This window comes from Elgaria multicarinata, chromosome 2 (genome assembly GCF_023053635.1).
Source record: "Elgaria multicarinata webbii isolate HBS135686 ecotype San Diego chromosome 2, rElgMul1.1.pri, whole genome shotgun sequence".
Taxonomy (NCBI): Eukaryota; Metazoa; Chordata; class Lepidosauria; order Squamata; family Anguidae; genus Elgaria; species Elgaria multicarinata.
The window spans coordinates 122,646,223-122,665,956 of record NC_086172.1 but is presented as its reverse complement, the minus strand read 5'-3'; the positions used below and the strand labels follow the sequence as shown (position 1 = coordinate 122,665,956).

Here is a 19,734-nt window from a genome sequence, read left to right as displayed (position 1 = left end):
TCACGACCAACAACGCCAACCTTCCATCACGGGCAGCCAATCGGCGCGCGAAGCGTGGGGGCGGGAGGCAAAATGATCCGGAAATGAGGCGAACGAGCGCGGATCGGGTGATCGGCCGGGGAAACTTCCGGAGTCGGAAACTGAAGCCCCTTCCGGGATCCCCCCTGAACCGTTCTCCGCGGGAAGTTCCGAGCCGGCGGAATGAAGGGAGGAGGAGCCGCCGCCGCAAGTAAGCCCCTGCTGCCCGTCGAGGCCGGAGCGTTGCTTTGATCTGGGCTCGTTCCTGCCCGTTGCGGGGGCGGGAAGATTCGTTAGCCGCCAGCCGGTGGGAGGGGCAGCTCGGACGGACTGACGCCGGGAAGGGGCCCGGCTCGAGGGCAGGCCCTCCACCAGCAGTCCGGTCCTAGGCGGCGCCTGAGCTCTCCGAACCCTTTGATCTCCTGGCGCCTGGCGCGCAGGATCGTTCCGGACCACGAGCCAGGCTCCCTCTCCCCAGACTTGCCTCCGCTGCAGAGAAGCATGATGCAGAGAATGCTCGGAGTCGCCTGTTTCGACCTCCCACCTCTGGTCTATTATTGCAACCCAGTACACGCTTACCTGCAGGCGCGCATCATGACAGGCCCACAACCACGCCCCCCAGGAAGGTCCAACAGTGCAGGCAACTGTATTGATCCATAGCAGCAAGACAGTTCTGGCAGTTTTCATCTCCACCAGGAGTGGAGCATTAGTAAAGCTAATAGGTCATCATTGCCCATTCGAGACCAAGCCACCCCAAAATATATTGCAGTACAGCTGGGAGCAATATATTATTCTTGGGAAAATAGGGAATTGCGAGGTAACGGAATTCTGAGAGGGGCAGCTGCAGATGATCTCCACATCCCTGCTAATAAATGCCAGCACTGCCTACATGTGAAATCTGGTGCCCTTACACCACTGCTTACCTGGGGGTGGATGGGATGAATCCCATTGAGCGCATTGGAACTTCCGTTAGAGTAGCCATGCATAGGATGGTGCTGACTCTTTGATCTGCCCAAGATTCTGTAGTCGTCTTCTTTCACAGATGTTCACCATTTTTAGGAGATGTTTCATTCACTATAGAAGATTAATGTATGTTAATATTATGTTTGTATCCATGGCAGGCAGCCCTGGCATGGGTATACAGCTTTATATATCTTTCAAAATATGTTTTTCTTTTCTGTTGTGTTATAGTTGTAGTGTGCTCACTGCATATTTAGCCAGAATACAAAGCTTCAGTGTTTTGGCACTCAGGGGACCATTTAAGTTCGTGGGCATAAACATAGCTACATTTGCATTAGAGTGTGTGGGGCTGTGGAGTGAAACAGCTCTTGGTCATTCTCTTTTGCTGTACTGAATATCTTGACACAAAACTTTATGGATTACCTACTTACTGGGAATCTTTCAAATAAATGTGTGTGTGTATTTTTTTAAAAAAAACTCCCTCAGATTCCTGTGAACCACACTACAAAGCCTAATGCAATGCCTTTCCTGACATGAACCTACCCGTACAGTACATTTAACATTTAAGGTCCTTCACCAGGTGCCTAATCTGAGAGAAGCTTGGAGGACGACAGCAAGGGAGAGGGCCTTTTCTGTGGTAGCTCCCCAATTTTGGAATGATCTCTCCAATGAGGCCCACCTGGTGCCAACATTGATATCTTTTCAGCACCAGGTTAAAACTTTTCTCTTTCCTCAGGCATTTAGCGGTATGTGTTGAGCTTTGCTGATCCTAGATTTGTTTTTAAAGCTGTTTATAGTTCTAAATGTATGTTTCTGTAGTTTTAAATTTTGTAAAAAAAATAATTAGTGTTTTAATCTTATGTAAACTGCCCAGAGTGCTTCGGCTATGGGGCGGTATACAAATGTAATAATAATAATAATAATAAAGAATATTTCTTTTCAGGCTAGCTGAATTCTGTTGATGCCTACTGGGATGCATTTTAATATGCTCCTTGCCAGTGCTAGCTTCAGCTTTTGTGGGCCATTGCGCAAGACACCCTCACTGAGTCTATATTCTCACTGCCATTGTCACCAGCTGCTATCGCTCCTCATCCTCTTTCTCATCATTGCTACCACTGGCTTGCATGACAGTAAGAGAGCTAGTGAGCAACTAGGTGGTGGCATATACTGCTCCTCCTTCTTGCCACCAGAATGAGAGGCAGGTAAATAAGCAATGATGAAGAGGAGAAACAACTTCAGCAGCTTTTTGTCAGTGGGTGTGAAGTGTCCAACCATGCCTTATCCTTGATGCCAGGTCCTTGCATTCTGCAATGACTAGCAGTGAACACCCACCATTTGAGAACTGGTCAAAATTTTAAGGTCTTATAAACCTAGTGTACTATGTCACATACATCATAAGGAATTGATTCGGTGGTGGTGCTGCATACAAGAAACTAGCAAGAGTTCAGTAGTACACACCAAGAAGTAAGTATTATACACAACATTTGACAACTTTTTCCACATAATTAGACATAGGTGTCTTCCTGACCTGCTGCAGGCCTTTTTATGTTTAGCTATATAAGCCTACAGCGTGTTTTAGATGAGCTACAATATAGCACGAATCTGTAATAAAGAATCTCCAATGTCTTGCTGCATTTCAGATTGCTGGAGGTCAAATCTAGGCAACAACATGGAATCCCTGGAGGAGACTGGAGGTTCTTCAACGGAGGAAACCGGAAATTCCTCAACTGAGGAGAACTACTTTGTGAATTACACTTTCACTGACCGTTCTCATTCAGGCCGTGTGGCCCAAGGAATTATGAAGTTGTGCCTAGAGGATGAACTCTTTGCTGACGTCACCATCTCTGTTGAAGGCAAAGAATTCCAACTGCACCGGCTAGTTCTCTCAGCTCAGAGCTGCTTCTTTCGTTCTATGTTCACTTCCAACCTGAAGGAGGCACATAACCGGGTGATTGAGTTACAAGATGTTAGTGAGAATGTCTTTCAGCTCCTGGTGGACTATATTTATCATGGAACTGTAAAGTTGAGAGCAGAAGACTTGCAGGAGACCTATGAGGTAGCAGATATGTACCAGCTAACTGCCCTCTTTGAGGAGTGCTCCCGTTTCCTAGCTCGAACGGTACAAGTGAGAAACTGTTTGCAGATTATGTGGTTGGCTGATCAGCACAGTGATGTGGAATTATACACAGCTGCTAAGCACTGTGCCAAGTCATACTTATCACAACTTCAAGAAACAGAGGAGTTTCTGCACCTTCCTCTCCGTCTCCTAACAGATATTGTCTCAGGTAGGTAGAATGGTTACTTAGAACAGCTTCTCAACTCCAGGTGTTTCAGTATAATATGGGTTATCTAGACCTATTTCATTCTGGGACCGAGAGAACTATGGTTGGCTAGTATACAGTCCACACCAGAGACTACACAGGAGTGCATCCCTGTTGATTCTGCTGGACCTCTCAACCATGGTATTCTTCTGGACCACATGGATGGGACCTGGAGGCACTGTTTTACTGTGGTTCTGATCTTTTCGGAATGGGAATTTCCAGAAGGTGGCACTAGGGGATATATGCTCGGCTTCTGGGGTTCCACAGGGTTCTATTCTGTACCACATTTACATTTATTTTTTAAAAAAATACCCATAATGTTTAACATCTACTGGAAGAAGTGTTATGAGAATTGGGAGTTGGGTGTCATCAGTATGCAGATGTCATCCAATTCTATTTTTCCTTTCTATCACAGTCCTGGAAGCTGGAAGTTCTGAACTGGTGAATGAGGTCAGCAATGGAATAGATGAGAGCTACTAAATTGAAACTTCATCCAGACAAGACAGAGGTGCTGCTCCTGATCAATAGAATAGCCATTCTAGAAATAGGTGTTCAGCATTCCCCCTTGAAAACAGGTTCATAATCTGGGGTCCTTCTGGACCTGGTTTTGACCCTTGGTGCTCAGGCAACAGCTATGGCAAGGTGTAGTGCACCAGCAACACCCATTTCTAGAGAATGTAGATTTGGCTATGGTGATACATGGTGTAGTTACAGCACAACTGGCCTACTGCAATGCACTCGACATGGGGCTGTCTTTGAAAAGTGTCTGGAAAGTTCAGCTTATTCAAACTGCAGTGCCCAGGTTGGCAACAAGCCAGGAACCAGGTGCCAGGAGCATAACATCCCACTACTGAAATAACCTCTGTTTCCATGGGTCCAATTCAAAGTCCTGGTAATGACTTTTATAACTGTATGCTGTTTGAACTGTGGAAAGGGGTTTTTCTGCTGCTGTGCCCACATTTTGGAACTCCCTGCCCAGAAAGGTTCATTTTGCCCTCTCCTTGGCTTCCAAACCAGCATCAAGGAAGGCTTTTGGCCTTTAGAAGCTGAATTGGATTGCTTCACCATGCCCTAACTGGAATGTAATCCTTTCGTCTTTTTTAACTGCTGTTTTTATTTGCTGGCTTGTTATTTTTGTTGGATTTTATTGTAACTTATAACTCATTATTAGCCACCTTGATCTACATGAGGATGGGGGTGCTGGGAGTTGTAGGATTTCTTTCTGTTGGTTGATTATGCATTGCTGAGACAGAAATCAGAGGTAACTGATCAATTGCTGTAGTAGTTTCAACTGAAATCAGTTGATGAGTCATTCTAGATTATTGTGAAAATTATCTTCACAATTAAGTTTCACTTTTTCTTTTTCTGAAAATATGCAGCTAATTTTGCATTGTTCCTCAAATGGTTCCCTCTTAACTCAAGGGAATCCTAACTTTTTTAAATACATTACTCATCTGAGTTGGGGGGGCGATCTTAAAAGAAATGAAAAATTAAAGCAGCATGTTCTCTGAAGACAGCTGCTTGAAGGGAATATTGTTTGTTGATAACTGTGCTAACCTGCTTGGAATCTTAGCTGAACTGTTCATACTGGGTTTTATCCAACTGTGTCTGACTGCCAGCAAAGCAGACACTGCTGGTGGGACAAATTCCCCTTTTCCCCTGAAGTCCCCCACCCGCAACTGATACACTCCAGATCTGCTACAGAGGGTTGGGGCCCCATCTGGAGCAGATGTGGAGAGGAGGAAGGGGCAGCCCATCTGTGCAACATTGGGTGTTGCCCATTGACCTCTGCTGGTCCAGGCTTTGGTGCCAGGCAAAACGTTTGCTGTAAAGAGCTGCCCCTTCGCTTAGAAGGTAAGACTGCTGTGACTTGCCTGGAGTATTGTGTTTAAACCTTCAAAAACTCTTGTGCTAGTGGGATTGTACAGCCTTAGAGACTGATATCCTGCAGCTCTTACTAGTCTCTCTATTCTCAAAATCTTTGGATTAAGGCCTGGCAACCCTATCACAAGGCATTTCTTCTTTTTGCTATGGGAAATGTTAAGACCCTCAAGCTCTGGTCTATTATCTTCTCCCAACGTTTTGTATTTCAACTTGTCTTTTAGTTTGAATACAAAAACCACTCTGTGCTGTCCCATCTATACTATTTGCAGCTTCAAGCAGTTCTTACCCTGAAGGCCATATTCAGGAACTGCAAAATATTAGATGACACATGCAAGCTCATCCCCAGAAATCCTTTTTGCTCATTAATGAAAGGAATAACCACCAACCTCTCTGCATTCATGTTACCTAAGAGTCTGCTCTGAGAAGCTGTAAACCAGAAATGTGCAACTTGTGGCCCTCCAGATGTTTTGGTTTACAACTCCCACCAGACTTAGCCAGCACAGCCAATGGTGAGGGATGATGGGAGATACAGGCCAAAAGAAAACAGGCCCATTCTTACTGTAAACTATAGCTCTGGAAGTGGTTGGCTTTCCAGAGCCTTCTAAACATGGATTTTACATTAGCCCTGTGCTCTTCAATAAAATTATCCACTGGTAAAAAAAAAAACATTCTTAAGTTTAATACTTTGGGTTTAACATAGCTTAACTCTGGTAATTTAATAGCTAATTAATGTTATAAAAATAACCTTTAATCAATATTTGGCAAGTCAGTTGAGACCAGACCATACTGAGCTCTAAATGCTAAACTGCCCAGAGAGCTTCGGCTATTGGGCGGTATAGAAATGCAATAAATTATTTATTTATTTATTTCATTTCATTTCTATACCACCCAATAGCCGAAGCTCTCTAGGCGGTTCACAAAAATTAAAACCATGAAGAGCACAATAAAACAGCCAACAATTTAAAAACACAAATACAATATAAAAAGCACGACCAGGATAAAACCACACAGCAAAAATTGATGTAGGTTAAAATATGAAATTAAAACAGCAGAGTTTAAATTTAAGTTAAATTAGGTGTTAAAATACTGAGAAAATAAAAAGGTCTTCAGCTGGCGACGAAAGGAAAACAATGTAGGCGCCAAGCGAACCTCTCTGGGGAGCTCGTTCCACAGCCGGGGGTGCCACAGCAGAGAAAGCCCTCCTCCTAGTAGCCACCTGCCTCACTTCCTTTGGCAGGGGCTCACGGAGAAGGACCCCTGTGGATGATCTTAAGGTCCGGGCAAACACATATGGGAGGAGGCGTTCCTTCAAATAACCTGGCCCCAAGCCGTTTAGGGCTTTGAATGTTAATACCAGCACTTTGAATCGGGCCGGACCTGGACTGGCAGCCAATGAAGTTGTGGAAGGACTGGCGTAATATGATCTCATCGGCCAGTCCCTATTAGTAGGCAGGCTGCCCTGTTTTGTACCAGCTGAAGTTTCCGGACCGTTTTCAAAGGCAGCCCCATGTATAATGCATTGCAGTAATCCAAACGAGAGGTTATCAGAGCATGGATAACTGTAGCTAGGCTATCTCTGTCCAGATAAGGGTGTAGTTGGTAAATCAGCCTGAGCTGATAAAAGGTGCTCTTTGCCACTGAGTTCACCTGTGCCTCAAGTGACAGTTCTGGATCCAAGAGCACCCCCAAACTACGGACCCGATCTTTTAGGGAGAGTGCAACCCCATCCAGGACGGCAAACATCACCTCGCCGGACAGATGAACCACCCGCTAACAGTACCTCCGTCTTGTCTGGATTGAGTCTCAGTTTGTTAGCCCTCATCCAGTCCATTACCGTGCCCAGGCACTGGTTCAGAACAGCCACTGCCTCACCTGGGTTTGATGAAAAGGAAAGGTAGAGCTGGGTATCATCCGCATATTGGTGACACCTCAGTCAACATCTCCGGATAACCTCCCCAAGCGGCTTCATGTATATGTTAAACAGCATAGGGGTAAGATAGAGCCCTGTGGAACCCCATGCTTAGGAGCCACGGCACAGAGCAATAATCCCCCAGCACCACCTTCTGGAATTGGCCATCCAAGTAGGAGCGGAACCACTGCAACGCAGTACCTCCAACTCCCAGCTCAGACAACCTATCCAGAGGATACCATGGTCGATGGTATTGAAAGCCGCTGAGAGGTCCAGGAGAACCAACAGGGTCGCGCTCCCCCTGTCTCTCTCCTGACAGAGGTCATCCTACAGGGCAACCAAGGCAGTTTCCATTCAAAAACCAGGCCTGAAACCCGATTGAAATAATTAAAGATAAACAACTTTCTTCCCCACATTCTCTGCTTTCAGTATTGCAACAGCATTCTGCAAGAAGCACATTTAGCCAGGTATATAGAAATTTGTCCCAAAAAACAGCCATTCCAAAATAATTGTATAGTGTTTTTGGTAGCTGTCTAGGGACAAATAAATTCTACATTTGTACATTATTGTGTGCAAGGAAATGAACAAATATCAAATGTTGACTGTTAGAATCTCCAGCTCCCCGTTAATGATAAGATTAATGCCTGGTTTCCTACAGCCACATGCACAGCTGCCATAGTTAGACATGAAAACTTTGTATGCATCCTCCATAGCAAAGCTATGGCTGTGTAGGTATTTTTTACGTCCTCGCTCCCAGACTTGGGAGAATATAACTCTTAGGTTGCAGTCCTATGGTTCCTGGGAGACCATTTTGGATCTCCCCCCACTAGGGGTGGAGAGTCTCAACCCTCTTAAAGGGGGAATTTGACTTATGATCCCAACTCCTTCCACAGCCTCTATCTCCCAGATGTTGGAGCTCTAACTTTGGAAAGATAAAAAGAGAACAGATTGGGTGTGTGGCGCAATCGGATTGGGGGAGGCTTTGAATGCATAGCCCTACCAGTCCACAGCACAGAGGAAAATGTATGAAATTGGCATAAATAATTTCCCTCCCATTGTTTGCAACGGGATAATTAAGATGAAATGAAAACACCACTCCTCCTCCCCGCTCCCCACATCCATCCTGTTGGTCTTGCACCAGTAAGGTTTTGGATTCCATGGGGGCTCCAGTGCTGGGAGCTCTCCAGAGCAACAGGTAGGTTTGCTTTGCTAGTGTAGCAGGAATGTTGCCGTGTTGCGCCCTTCTAGGAGCAAAGTAGTTAAGGTAGCTGCAGTACAAATTGCATAAAGAAAGGAGTCATCTCATTTTTCAGCTCAATTTTGGTTCCAACTGCCTTCCTAACTTTGCCAGAAAGAGAAGCTAGTGGGACATGTCTTTGGCTGAGTGATGATGCCCAGTAAAAGCCATTGCTGAACCAAAGGGCACATGCGGTCAGGAGTGCAGAACGAACTGCAAAGGGAAGTGGTAGTAATGAGGGAAGAGGCAGCTGAACGTGGAGGTTGTGAGGAACATAGATGAGCAAAGTAGAGATTGGGCGACAACCCCCTAAATAATTACTTACTGAAATAGACTTAGAGACAGATGGTAGAGTTTCAGATCAAGCCATCTCAGTACAGCTCTAGAATATGTACTTTAGACAGTTTAATTATCATCAACCACAAGGGTAATTATGAGTTACATGATTTGTAATGTGTTATTTGTTTTCCTACATAGTATATCAAGAACTGGGTTGAGGCAGTTTTGAAATAATGAAATGCTTAGCCTGAAATAGGCAAATGATGCCTTCAGAATTTTTCTTTTAAGCTACAATTAATGTCAACGCTGCAGTTTAGGGATTAACAAATGGAAAGAATCTTTATGGCAAGCATTAATACTGAACAATTTAAGATTTATTCATTGCCCACCCTATTAACTCACTTATACAATTGAAATCGCTATTAACTTCTGCTGGCTTCTTCAGCCAGTTATTTTGCTACTACTGATGGGATCAACCAAACAGAACAAGCTTTCCCAAAGAAGCAAATGATGTCCTGAAGACTAGGAAGCAGAGTACTTAGGCTGTATTGGGCTGTGGATTTGTCCTGGTTAGGACTTGCACAATTGTACTAAATAGTACATATTTAAACATTATTTCTAATATCCTGGAACAGTGCACTAGCAATAAAGCCTTTAAATTTTTGTGTCTATTTTTTGTAGTCACCAAAATTACTGTGTTTGGTGGGTGGGCGTCCTAGAATATCAGAATTAACTATGTTACAGCAGCATTTCTCCAACGTATAAAACTTTCTCTTAAGATTATTCTGTGATCTGTAGAGTAGAACAATAACGTGCAAGGACCATTTGACCAGGTAAACCTGATGTGTTGGGAGTGCTTGCTGTACCTATGCCATAAAAGTCGGATACTTCACTATTTTTATCTCTGCAATCATACAGATGGGGTTCCATGTTCCCAGAATCCAACAGCTGCCATAGAAACTTGGATTAGCTTCAATAAAGAAGAGCGTGCAGGTTTTTCAGAGATACTGCGATCAAGTTTAAAGGTACATCAAGCATTTTAGCTTAGAAAAAAGGCAAGTAAGGAGAGACTTGAAAGAAGTGTGTACAATTACGCATACTGTGGAACAAATGGGTAATACCAGAACCCAGGGTCATCCAGTTAAGCGGAGTGATGGGAAATGTAGGGATGGCCACCAATTTGGACTGCTTTAAAAAGGGATTTAGACAGGTTTGTGGGGTGCCCTTGATGCTAATGTGCCCTGATCAGTGGTAATTAGTTTGAGGTAAAGATACTCAATAGATTTAAACTTTCTTGTTGGGTATTTCCACAACTATTGCTTAAGTGTTATGGTTCAGTGTTGCATCTCACCTAGTGCTTAGTCTGAAATAAAAGGGTCATGAAAGATTTCAGTCCCAGCATGTGGACTGCAAATGACCTAATATCTTGTGGTAAACAAAGGCAAGAGGGTTAATTTAATAGAAAGCAGGTTCTTACCGGAGTTGTAAAATCTCAAACCTAATGTGCTTTTGGGTTTTGTCTTTGCATTTTAGATTAACATGCCTCCTCCTGACTGAATTTCTGCTAATGAGAATTCCTTTTCTCCCATAGGAAATTGGAGAGAATGTTCATATCTATCTGATTGGAAAGGAGTCATCTCGTACACATTCTCTTGCTGTCTCTCTGCACTGTGCTGATGACGACTCCATCAGCATTAGCGGTCAGAACAGCTTGTGCCACCAAATCACTGCAGCCTGCAAGCATGGCAGTGACCTCTATGTTGTTGGAGGATCCATTCCACGGCGCATGTGGAAATGCAACAACACCACGATAGACTGGGAATGGTGTGCCCCCCTGCCACGCGACAGGCTCCAACACACACTAGTTTCTGTGCCCAGCAAGGATGCAATCTATTCACTGGGCGGCAAGACACTGCAGGACATCCTCTCAAATGCCATCATATACTACAGAGTGAGAGACAATGTATGGACAGAAACTAGCCAGCTGGAAGTAGCTGTGTCTGGGGCTGCAGGTGTAAATCTCAATGGTGTCATTTATTTGTTGGGTGGGGAAGAGAATGACCTGGACTTCTTTACCAAACCCTCTCGACTTATCCAGTGCTATGACACCAACACAGAGAAGTGCCACGTGAAGCCTTACGTGTTACCCTTCGCAGGGTGCATGCATGCTGCTGTGCACAAGGACCTGGTGTTCATAGTAGCCGAGGGGGATTCGCTGTTGTGCTATAACCCTCTACTGGATAGCTTCACCCGGCTCTGCTTGCCAGATGCCTGGAGTTCAGTACCATCCCTTTGGAAAATTGCTAGCTGTAATGGCAATATTTTCATATTCCGAGATCGCTACAAAAAGGGAGACGCCAACACCTTCAAACTCAATCCAGCCACTTCGGTGGTAACTGTTAGCAGTGGCCTCAAAGTGCTACTTACAAATTTGCAGTTTGTGTTGGCCTGAGGGAAGAAGAGTTCAGTGCCAGGACAATGGAGACATTCCATAAAACAAGCCAGAGATGCATAGGCCTCATAGCTCTAGCCCCTTAAGACAGATCACAGGACTTTTAGAGAGCCTCCCACCCCACCCCACCCCACCCTTCCAACTCCTGCTCAGAAGCAGCAACATCCTAGGTGCATCCCTGTTCCCACTAGCACTTAAATGGTGCCGTCTGGGTCCTGTCTGGATTACTGTTAGCACTGTGGCCCCTGGCTGGTCAACTTCTTGTGTCTCAAAGCTCCACACCTAAGAAGCTTCTTAGGTCTAAACCCTTTACCACCAGCAAGAAACCTATACAAAATAGCTGAACTCATTTATAATCTTCAGGAGCTCCTATGTGGCAGGTTGTCAACAATTGCAGCAATCCTTCAAGGTATAAAATAGCCCTCAAAGCTGCAACTACCAGACAAGTGATTTCTTGAGAAGGTTCCCTCCCTTTATTAGTGCTGCAGACGGCAACTCCTTAGCTAGAGATACTGAGAGTGAGAAACACTGCAGTTTCCTTGATTCTACCAGGAACAGAGGAGCCGGCTATTCCCCACTGTATTGTCACCTGGCAGGAAAAGCATCTCTTCCCTTGCTGCCATTGTGCCAACGCCTGGATCCCCTTCCCCAATATTTAAGTGTCAAACCTACCTGTTGATACTACAAGCCACCTGGGCTGCAAATCTCAATAAAGGCCTCTACTGGAACAACATTGTGGTTTCAGAATTGCTTGTATTTGAGAAAGAGGCACTGTAAAGAGTGTTCCCATGCATCTGCTCTGAAACTAGCAGGAGGCAGTAACAGCAGAGACAGTTGAGGCAAAATACGCTCACATAAAGCTGGGAGTTGTTAGAACTCTTATTCTAATGGTTCAGGAAGCTTATTGGTAGGTAGTAGAGACAACTGTGGTCCATTCCTAAACAACGTATTAGGAACCAGGTGTTTTCAGAGGAGTATCCCGAATGTCAGGTGGCTCCTTGTGCTCCCCCTCTGGCAGCTCTTGCTGGGTCTCTGGGGCCTTGTGCTCTGGCAGCTCTTGCTGTGACTGTATAGGAGTTCCAACACTTACACGCTTATGAAAGTCCTCTAGCAACTGAACTTGTTTACTGCGGATGATGATATGAGGCCGGATCTTAGCAATGGCTTCTATTGCTTCTTGAGGGGTCCACTGGTGGAGCTACAAAGAGAGAAAACCCAAATGAAAAATCTATCCGGTCTATTGGAAACTGATGACCTGATGCAATGCAGTGGGAAAACAGCTACTGGGAAAAGGAAGTTATTCCATAACAGCCTCCCATTTATTGCTTGGGCTGTTTGCTCCAGCACAGCCAAGATATCACTACATGATGAATGGATACAAACCTAGACCAAGATCTTGTTCTCAAAACTAGATCTACAATTCAGGAATCCATTCAGTATTTTAGAGGTAACTATGTTTTTTCTTCCAACCTTGCAAGCAGCAAGGGGCTTCCAAATGCAAGCATTTTTCATTCACTTTTTCTTGCCACCTGTAATAAAGATGAGGAAATGGATCCCCAGTCCATCCCAGTTGCAAGGAATCTGACAAACACTGTCATTTTCTGCCCTAATGAGTACTAAATATGTAAGAAAAGTAAAAGAGAAGTTTGTTCCTCTATACCAAGGCAGGCAACTTGTGGCCCTCCAGATTTTTGGCCTACAGCTCCCATGATCACTCACCATTTGCTGACTTGGGTTGATGGGAGCTCTAGGCCAAAACATTTGGAGGGCCACCCTACTTTATACCATGTTGAGAACAAAGTAGCTGTCCCAAAAATTTTTTGACATCTCCTATTCTCCTTGAACAAAACCCATCTATATACTACTGGTCAGGTGCATTACCTTTTTGCCTATACAAGCCCTTCTTACCTGAATTAAGTAAGCAGCCACCATGGTGGCACTGCGAAAGCGGCCAGCTTTGCAGTGCACATAAACGCTATTCCCACGTTCGCGATGCTTCAGTACAAACTCTACACCTTTGTGCAGGTTTTCCAACGAGGGGACTCCAGTCAGGTCCACAGTGCTAAGGCGCAGCTGTTCTACTCCCATTGCTCCCCACTCCTGCAGTTAACCCAGAAAACAGAACCAGCCATTAGGAAGTGGAAGATGACTACAAGGACATCACTTTACAGGGCAGATAAAACTAACTAATCCTGACTTTGGTTTCCAATGTTATATCTTTACTTCTAAAAATTTTCCCCAAATGTCTTATAGCCGCCCTTCCAAATCCTAACCTATGCACATTTACCTAGGAGTAATCCCCACTTCTGTGTAAATATGCATAGATCAGGCTGCATAGAGTGCAGTTCTGATTCAAGTATCTGTTAGGCTAGCTTGTATTCCTCTCAAAAGAGATTGTGTTCTGTACTTATGATTATATATTCCCTCCAGCTCCTGAAGGAATATATAATCATAAGTACAGTTGCATTTCTGGTGCACACTGAAGTTGGTGGACTCACCTCTGGGGAGCAACACAGGAAGCGAGTCTCATACTCTTCGTTCATGGTGAGCACACCTCGGACATTCTCCTCCTCTACCAGCTGCAGGAAGAAGAATCAAATCACTGCATGACTCACATATATCAAGCACATCTCTTTTAGCTAGGCATGCAGATGGGCATGGAGAATGGGATGGCAGGCCACCCATCCCATTGTTAGTATGCACATTTCTATAGAAAAATAGATATTCAACATATTTAGCATGAGTTAAGTAGGATTTCTAAATTCATTAATGTTATAACTTCTCAAATGCCATGTGTTGAATGTCTCCATGTACAGCTCCACATTACAAAATGAATTGTACCATTAGTGACACAGGAGTAATTTACTCTTACAGTAGTACAGCTGAGCTACTAGTACAGTTTGTACAACTAGTACAGTTAGCCCATAGAGAGGGTTTGATGAACCTGAGCTTAAAAGGACTTCGTCTTGGAATCTTTTTCATGCTCACTGCTCAGCCCTTTATGTGAAGCAACAAAAATTAGGGTGCCTATTATTATTATTTGCATTTTTATACCGCCCAATAGCCGAAGCTCCCTGGGCAGTTCACAAAAACTAAAACCATTCAAAGTATAAAACAAACAGTATAAAAACTTGATATAAAAACTCATTAAAAAGTAATTACTATGTCCAATCACTCTGCCCCCAGCATGATCCCAAACATGGCCCTGTTCCTGCTCCATTTTTAACCCTCCCAAGTTTGCCCACCCTGCTGCTTCTGTATTTTTTTTAAATTACAAAACATCTGCAATAGCTGCATAATGCCTTTTGATTGGAAGCACCCCAGCATAGCTCAAAGTGGTTTTAAGGATCAGACTAGGAATTTACAAAATGTAAATTCTTGGCAGGTTTCATCCTCCTAGTGCTTCCAGATAGAAGGCTCCTAGTGCTACCAATTAAAAGGCCCTGCGCAGCTATTCTACCGCTCCTTGAGATTTCTTATGGTAAGATGGAAGACGGGTTAAGTGGTGGGAAAACACAAGGGAGTTACAAATGGAAGACAATGGCGTTACACCTATCATACAATCGAGGCAGGGCGATTGCACAATAAAATCCTCGTTTAGGAGCACTCCCGATCTCGCTGATATTGGTAAGTACACATTTGCAATCTCCCACACCCACTTCTAGCCGCATGCGGACTAGGAATATCACCCTCTCCACAGGATCACCTGATGATCTCAAACATTTCTACAGCCCTGCACCTTCTCGAGGACAGCCTGGAAGGCCGAAATCAAACTGGCAAAGCGCCTTCCACCGCATTTGAAGTCCCCATAAGAGCTTCGCCAGCTGAACAGAGCGATCCTATACACGCCTGCTCAGAAGTAAGCCCCATTGAGTTTAATGGGTCTTATTCCAGATGCCTTGTTAGTACGAAGCGTATAGGATTGCAGCGTACCCCGGATCGGTCCAGGGGACCGCAAAGCGCCAGTTACAAAGGGAAGGAAAACCCGTCTTCACAGCCCGGACGACGGCTACCACGGGGCGGCTGAAAGGTGAGTAATCCCCGCCGACCACGAGACGGCCGTTGAGCCCGGCGCACCCCGCCCCGTTACCTGGCGGCACCGTCCCCGCAGCGGCAGCGCCCCCAAGAGCACGGCATGGTCGATGCGGCTGAACCATGGCCGTTGAGAGCCGGGCAACTGCTCCCTCACCAGCGTGTACAGAAGGGTCGGATAGTAAAAGAGCCGCGCCGCCCCGGGGCCGAGCGCGGTGAGGAGGACCATCGCTAGGTCAGACACGGCCTCACGGCATCGTCGCAGGGGGCGTGAAGGGCCATTGGGGCAGCTCATTCCAGGCAAGGGAGAGGAGGCGCCGCCGCTGGCGGCATCTTGGCTACGCCGACAGCCTCAATGGTTTTGAGAAGATGGAACTAGAATGGCTGCGTCGGGTGGGGGGAAGAGATGAAGGGGAGCGATGAGCGCACTCATTCGTAAACGGAGGGGGGGAGTTCTTTCCCTCGCCCGCGCGCGCGCGCCTTCCTCTGTTTTTCCGCCTCTCTCCAATCCTGTGATGGTCTCTCCCGGAAGTGCCGCCATCTTGCGAAACCGGCCTGAGGCGGAGGGAGCCGAACGGGGCGCGGGCGTATCCCCCGGGGCAGGCGAGGGCGGCAGCCGCCAGGAGGAGCCCGGGAAGGGCAGGGAGGGGACAGCGCGCAGCCGACGGTGAGTGCGCTCCGTCCACCTTTGGGGCGGCTTACGTGACTGAATTTGCCCCGTCTATTATGACTCTCCTGCTTCTTTAACTGGGCCTCGCTGGGACCCGAACTGCTTTCCTTTCCCTTGCCCGGTGGCGGCGAAGCTCCGAAGTCCGTCCCTTTCCATTCCAACCGGGTTTGATACTGACGGGCCGCCGGCCTGAGCGGACTGCTTTCCGGAGGGCGGGGAGCGGAGTGTCTTGTGCCCAACCAGTCCAAACCCTGTCCCAAACCCTGCGGCGGTGGCGGCGGGAGCGGGGGGGAGTAGCGAGTGCCAAAGGCTCTCATTTGCTTCAGCGGGGGCCAGTCGTTGTCAAGCTATTAGTTTCTCCAGTATCGCCGTCTTCCTGGAAAAGTTCTTAGGCCAGACGCTCCATGTTGGGGAACGGGGGAGGGGGCTGCTGCCGCCGCCGCCGGGGGAGGGGCACGAGATTGGCTTCGGGGCAACGCAGGTTTGCGTCGCCGCCATCCTAGAGCAAGGGGGCGGGGCTCGTCTCCTGGAGGCCGCTTAATGGCATGACGCGGAACGGCTGTGGCTCCTCCGTTAGAGAGCTCTGCTTCACCCGCAAGATACTCCACTCCCACCCCCGTAAATTAACCCTGGGCCCTGCCTTGCTGTAAAGTGAACTCGATTTAGTGAGGGAATGCGGGATATGTTCCTGGCCGTTTAATGGACCGGGAGTGGGAGAAAGAGGTCGGAATCTTTAGAAGATTGGCCACGTGATATAGTTTAAATGACGATCCCCTGACTTGTGAAACGCCTCGTTGGTTTATAATGGAAGCTTTTAGCTCTGTCCTGGCAACTTAACACAGTCAACCTAGCGTGTTACAAGTAAAGAGAGGTTGTGTTTCGAGCGATACTTCAACAGTTGGACAAAAATACCACATAGAAAACTTAGAGGTGAGACAGATGAGGGAAAAGGTGGCGAAGTATAAATGGAAGAAAGGGACATGGCATTAAATAAACTTTAATAAGAAAAAGGATCATATCAAAGTATTGGCTATGAATGAATACTTCCTTCTGATGAGTTTGATACTGTGCAGTGGTAAAATAAATGCAAGCTCACTTTGTGGTTTCTGGTATGAAAATTGATGAACAGTTTTTGTAAATTTATAACCTTACCTTTGGGATACTGCTGTCTTAGGAGATACTTCACGTCTGTGTGGTTTACTTGTATTCCATACTGACCCAACTGTTGCAAGAACATGCTAGAACAGTTTCTCTAGCTGTTGAAGGGGAGGTTGCTGGCAGAACATTTTCAACATAGTTTTGTGTAATCTAGATCAATCCTTTTCATTTGTTAGAACTTAGATATGTTGGAAGTTCTTTTAAACCATTTTATTCACTGTCACATATTAAAATCACAGCTCTTAATATTTCATCTTGTCTTGCTCTGATTAAGAAACTGAATATTAGGAACTGGTTGCCAAGGTGTGTGAGGAGAGTGAGCGCATAAATCTTCTGTACTGTGACTCCTTACCTCTGTACCTATACTGCCATGATAGCTGCTACTTGCTTTGCCTTTGACTATCAAACATAGCAGTTTCTGTTTCCTCTAGGGTGGCACCATCTTTTTCTCAAGACAAGGGGGAGAGCTGTGATAATATGGGGAAGGGAGATCAGAGTGGAGTATGGAAGTCCTTGAGAGACTGGATTAAGGAGGGGAGGGGCTGGAGTGAGGGACAATAGGGCAAGGGCTGACTTAGGGAAAATTGGATGTTTGGGTTGAAAGCTGGAAGGGTAGAAAAGAGGGAAGTACAAGTTGGAAGAAGCCTAAAGGAGGAACATCAACGTTCCTATCACACCTCCAGTTGTGACTGTGAGCACAGCTTATTTTCTCAAAAGGACTTTCATATAAAAGAGTGACTGGTATTCACTCTTGAAGAAAAAGGCAACATTTTTCGCTAGATGCATTGTTGCAAGATTGTGGAGACTAGCCTTCACTGATATGGACACAATGGGGAGGGGGATACAGTTCATTAGTGCAGACCCTTACTCCAAAATCATAGACATTTTGTTAGTTAATTGCCATACTTTCCCTGTAGCCTACAAATGGAAATTTATGAACTCTGTAAACATCCAATTCATCACCAAATATACATTTGTTTGCATTTAGCAACAATATTTATGTAGGTTGTTCTTGTTACGGAATTGTTGCTGTCTTTTTCACTTTGATTCCTTCAGCCTTTAGCCTTGTATTTTGTGTGTTCCCAACATACTGGTTTCAACTCATAGGAAAGTTTCCAATGGAGAGAGGAAGTTGAACGGGTTCAGACATTACCCTAAACATGATTTATCATGGTGGGACAAGCTGCGGTGAGCCTTGTGCTTATGCACTTCCCTTCTCCTCCAGTATGACTGTGAGATCAAAAGTGTTTGTTTTTGTTTTTGAGTAACTTCAGCTTGTTTTGTCCAAACCCAACTACTGTGGTTAATATTAGTTGTGGTTTGTTTGAAATAAGCAAACTTCCAACTGTGGATTATGAAGTGACCTTTTTCAACAAACCACAATTTAGGGTTTGAACATAATGCTAAATAAAAAATTTAACTCAAATATTTGCTCAATAGTGCCTGAGGAGGAAAACCCAAGAGTTGCTAGATCATTCCCATCATGATAAATCATACGAATAGCCCAATAACTAAACTCTGATACATATTTTAAAATACGTTCGGCTGTCTGTTTAATTTTGGGGGAGGGATATAGCTTGATGCTACAAGGCTGCTCGGTCTCAGAAGGTGATGCTGGGGGATTCCTGCTCTGCTTTAATGCCTCTCGCCTGTCTTGTCCCCTATGCTATTTCACATCTACATAGAATTGCTGGGGGAAGTCATCAAAAGGTTAGGTCACCAGTATGTAGATTATATAGAGCTCTACCTTCTTTTTCATCAACTAATCCCAGGGAGGCAGCAGAACTCCCAAATAGGTACTTGCAAGGAGTTTTGGGATGGATTATAACAAACAAAATGAAGCTTAATCCTGACAAGATGAAAGTACTTCTGGTGGGGAATTCTGTTGATCTGCATGGAACAGGGTGGGCAACTTTGAGAGATCCGGGGCTATTTTTGCTGTACCCTTCCATGGGTGATCCCCCCCCCCCCCGCAAAAAGGGGAAAATGTCATCTGGAGTTGTTACTGAGTGTCAAAAGTACCTTATCGCTCCAGACACCATTTTGTTTGAAAATCATTCTTTTAAAAAAAATAAGTGCCACCAAGTTTCAGGAGTTACTAGAGGGCTGCAGGGGTCACATACCAGGCTGCATGTTACCCACCCCTCACTTAGAAGTATGCAATTGGCATTGGATGGGATTGCACTCCCCCTTAAGAACCAAGTTTGTAGCTTGGGAGTCTTTTTGGATTCATTAGTAACAGTGGAAACACAGGTGACAGCAGTAGCCAGGAGTGTCTTTTATCAACTTCAGTTGATAGAGGTCAGCTGCAACCCTATATAGGGCAAACATGCCTGACCTCAGTTATGCATGCCCTAGTTATATCCAGACTGGACTACTGTAACATACTCTATGCAGGGCTGCTTTTGAAGATGACTTGGAAACTTCAGCTGGTAGAAAATGTATCCACTTGAGTCCTCCTTGGGGCTAGATGGTCAGTTCATATTACACCAGTCTTGTACTAGCTGCAGTGGTTATGTTTCTGGGCCTGATTCAAAGTCTTGGTTTTGGCCTGTAAAGCCCCAAACAGTTTGTGTCCAGATTAATTGAAGGACCACTTATGCTTGTATCCACTTGTGTTTTATGGTTATATTCGCAGGCCCTGCTTAAGGCCCCATCATAATGATCAGTAAGGTTGGCAGCCTTTTCATTGGTGGCACTTGGAATTCCCTCCAGAAAGGGATACAACTGACCACATCTATTGGTGATTTTAAGAGGATTTTAAAGCCTCATCTGTTCTATCACTTTCCAAACAACATGAAGACAAAATATGTA

The 19,734-nt window shown here is 45.3% G+C and overlaps 3 protein-coding genes across 8 annotated transcripts in view; 2 read left to right on the top strand and 1 right to left on the bottom strand.

The window, feature by feature from the left end:
• The first annotated feature begins 98 nt into the window (after positions 1 to 98).
• Positions 99 to 11,793, top strand: KBTBD4 (kelch repeat and BTB domain containing 4). Its single transcript, XM_063117535.1, has 4 exons — positions 99 to 229; positions 2,619 to 3,263; positions 9,527 to 9,633; positions 10,200 to 11,793. Exons 1-4 carry the CDS (start codon positions 202 to 204, stop codon positions 11,058 to 11,060), a joined length of 1,641 nt encoding a protein of 546 aa, XP_062973605.1. The 5' UTR covers positions 99 to 201; the 3' UTR covers positions 11,061 to 11,793.
• Positions 11,794 to 15,487, bottom strand: PTPMT1 (protein tyrosine phosphatase mitochondrial 1). Its single transcript, XM_063117538.1, has 4 exons — positions 15,151 to 15,487; positions 13,559 to 13,639; positions 12,969 to 13,160; positions 11,794 to 12,258 (listed from the first exon to the last, which is right to left on the bottom strand). Exons 1-4 carry the CDS (start codon positions 15,385 to 15,387, stop codon positions 12,010 to 12,012), a joined length of 759 nt encoding a protein of 252 aa, XP_062973608.1. The 5' UTR covers positions 15,388 to 15,487; the 3' UTR covers positions 11,794 to 12,009.
• Positions 15,488 to 15,632: 145 nt separating this feature from the next.
• Positions 15,633 to 19,734, top strand: part of CELF1 (CUGBP Elav-like family member 1) — a 55,035-nt gene continuing 50,933 nt past the window's right edge. For 5 of the 6 annotated variants that reach the window (XM_063117533.1, XM_063117532.1, XM_063117531.1 and 2 more), the window contains exon 1: positions 15,695 to 15,759. The gene's annotated coding sequence lies outside the window, so the exon portion shown is untranslated. Of the gene's footprint in view, positions 15,760 to 19,734 lie in introns of all 6 variants that reach the window. The other variant, XM_063117534.1, reaches the window with a different exon arrangement.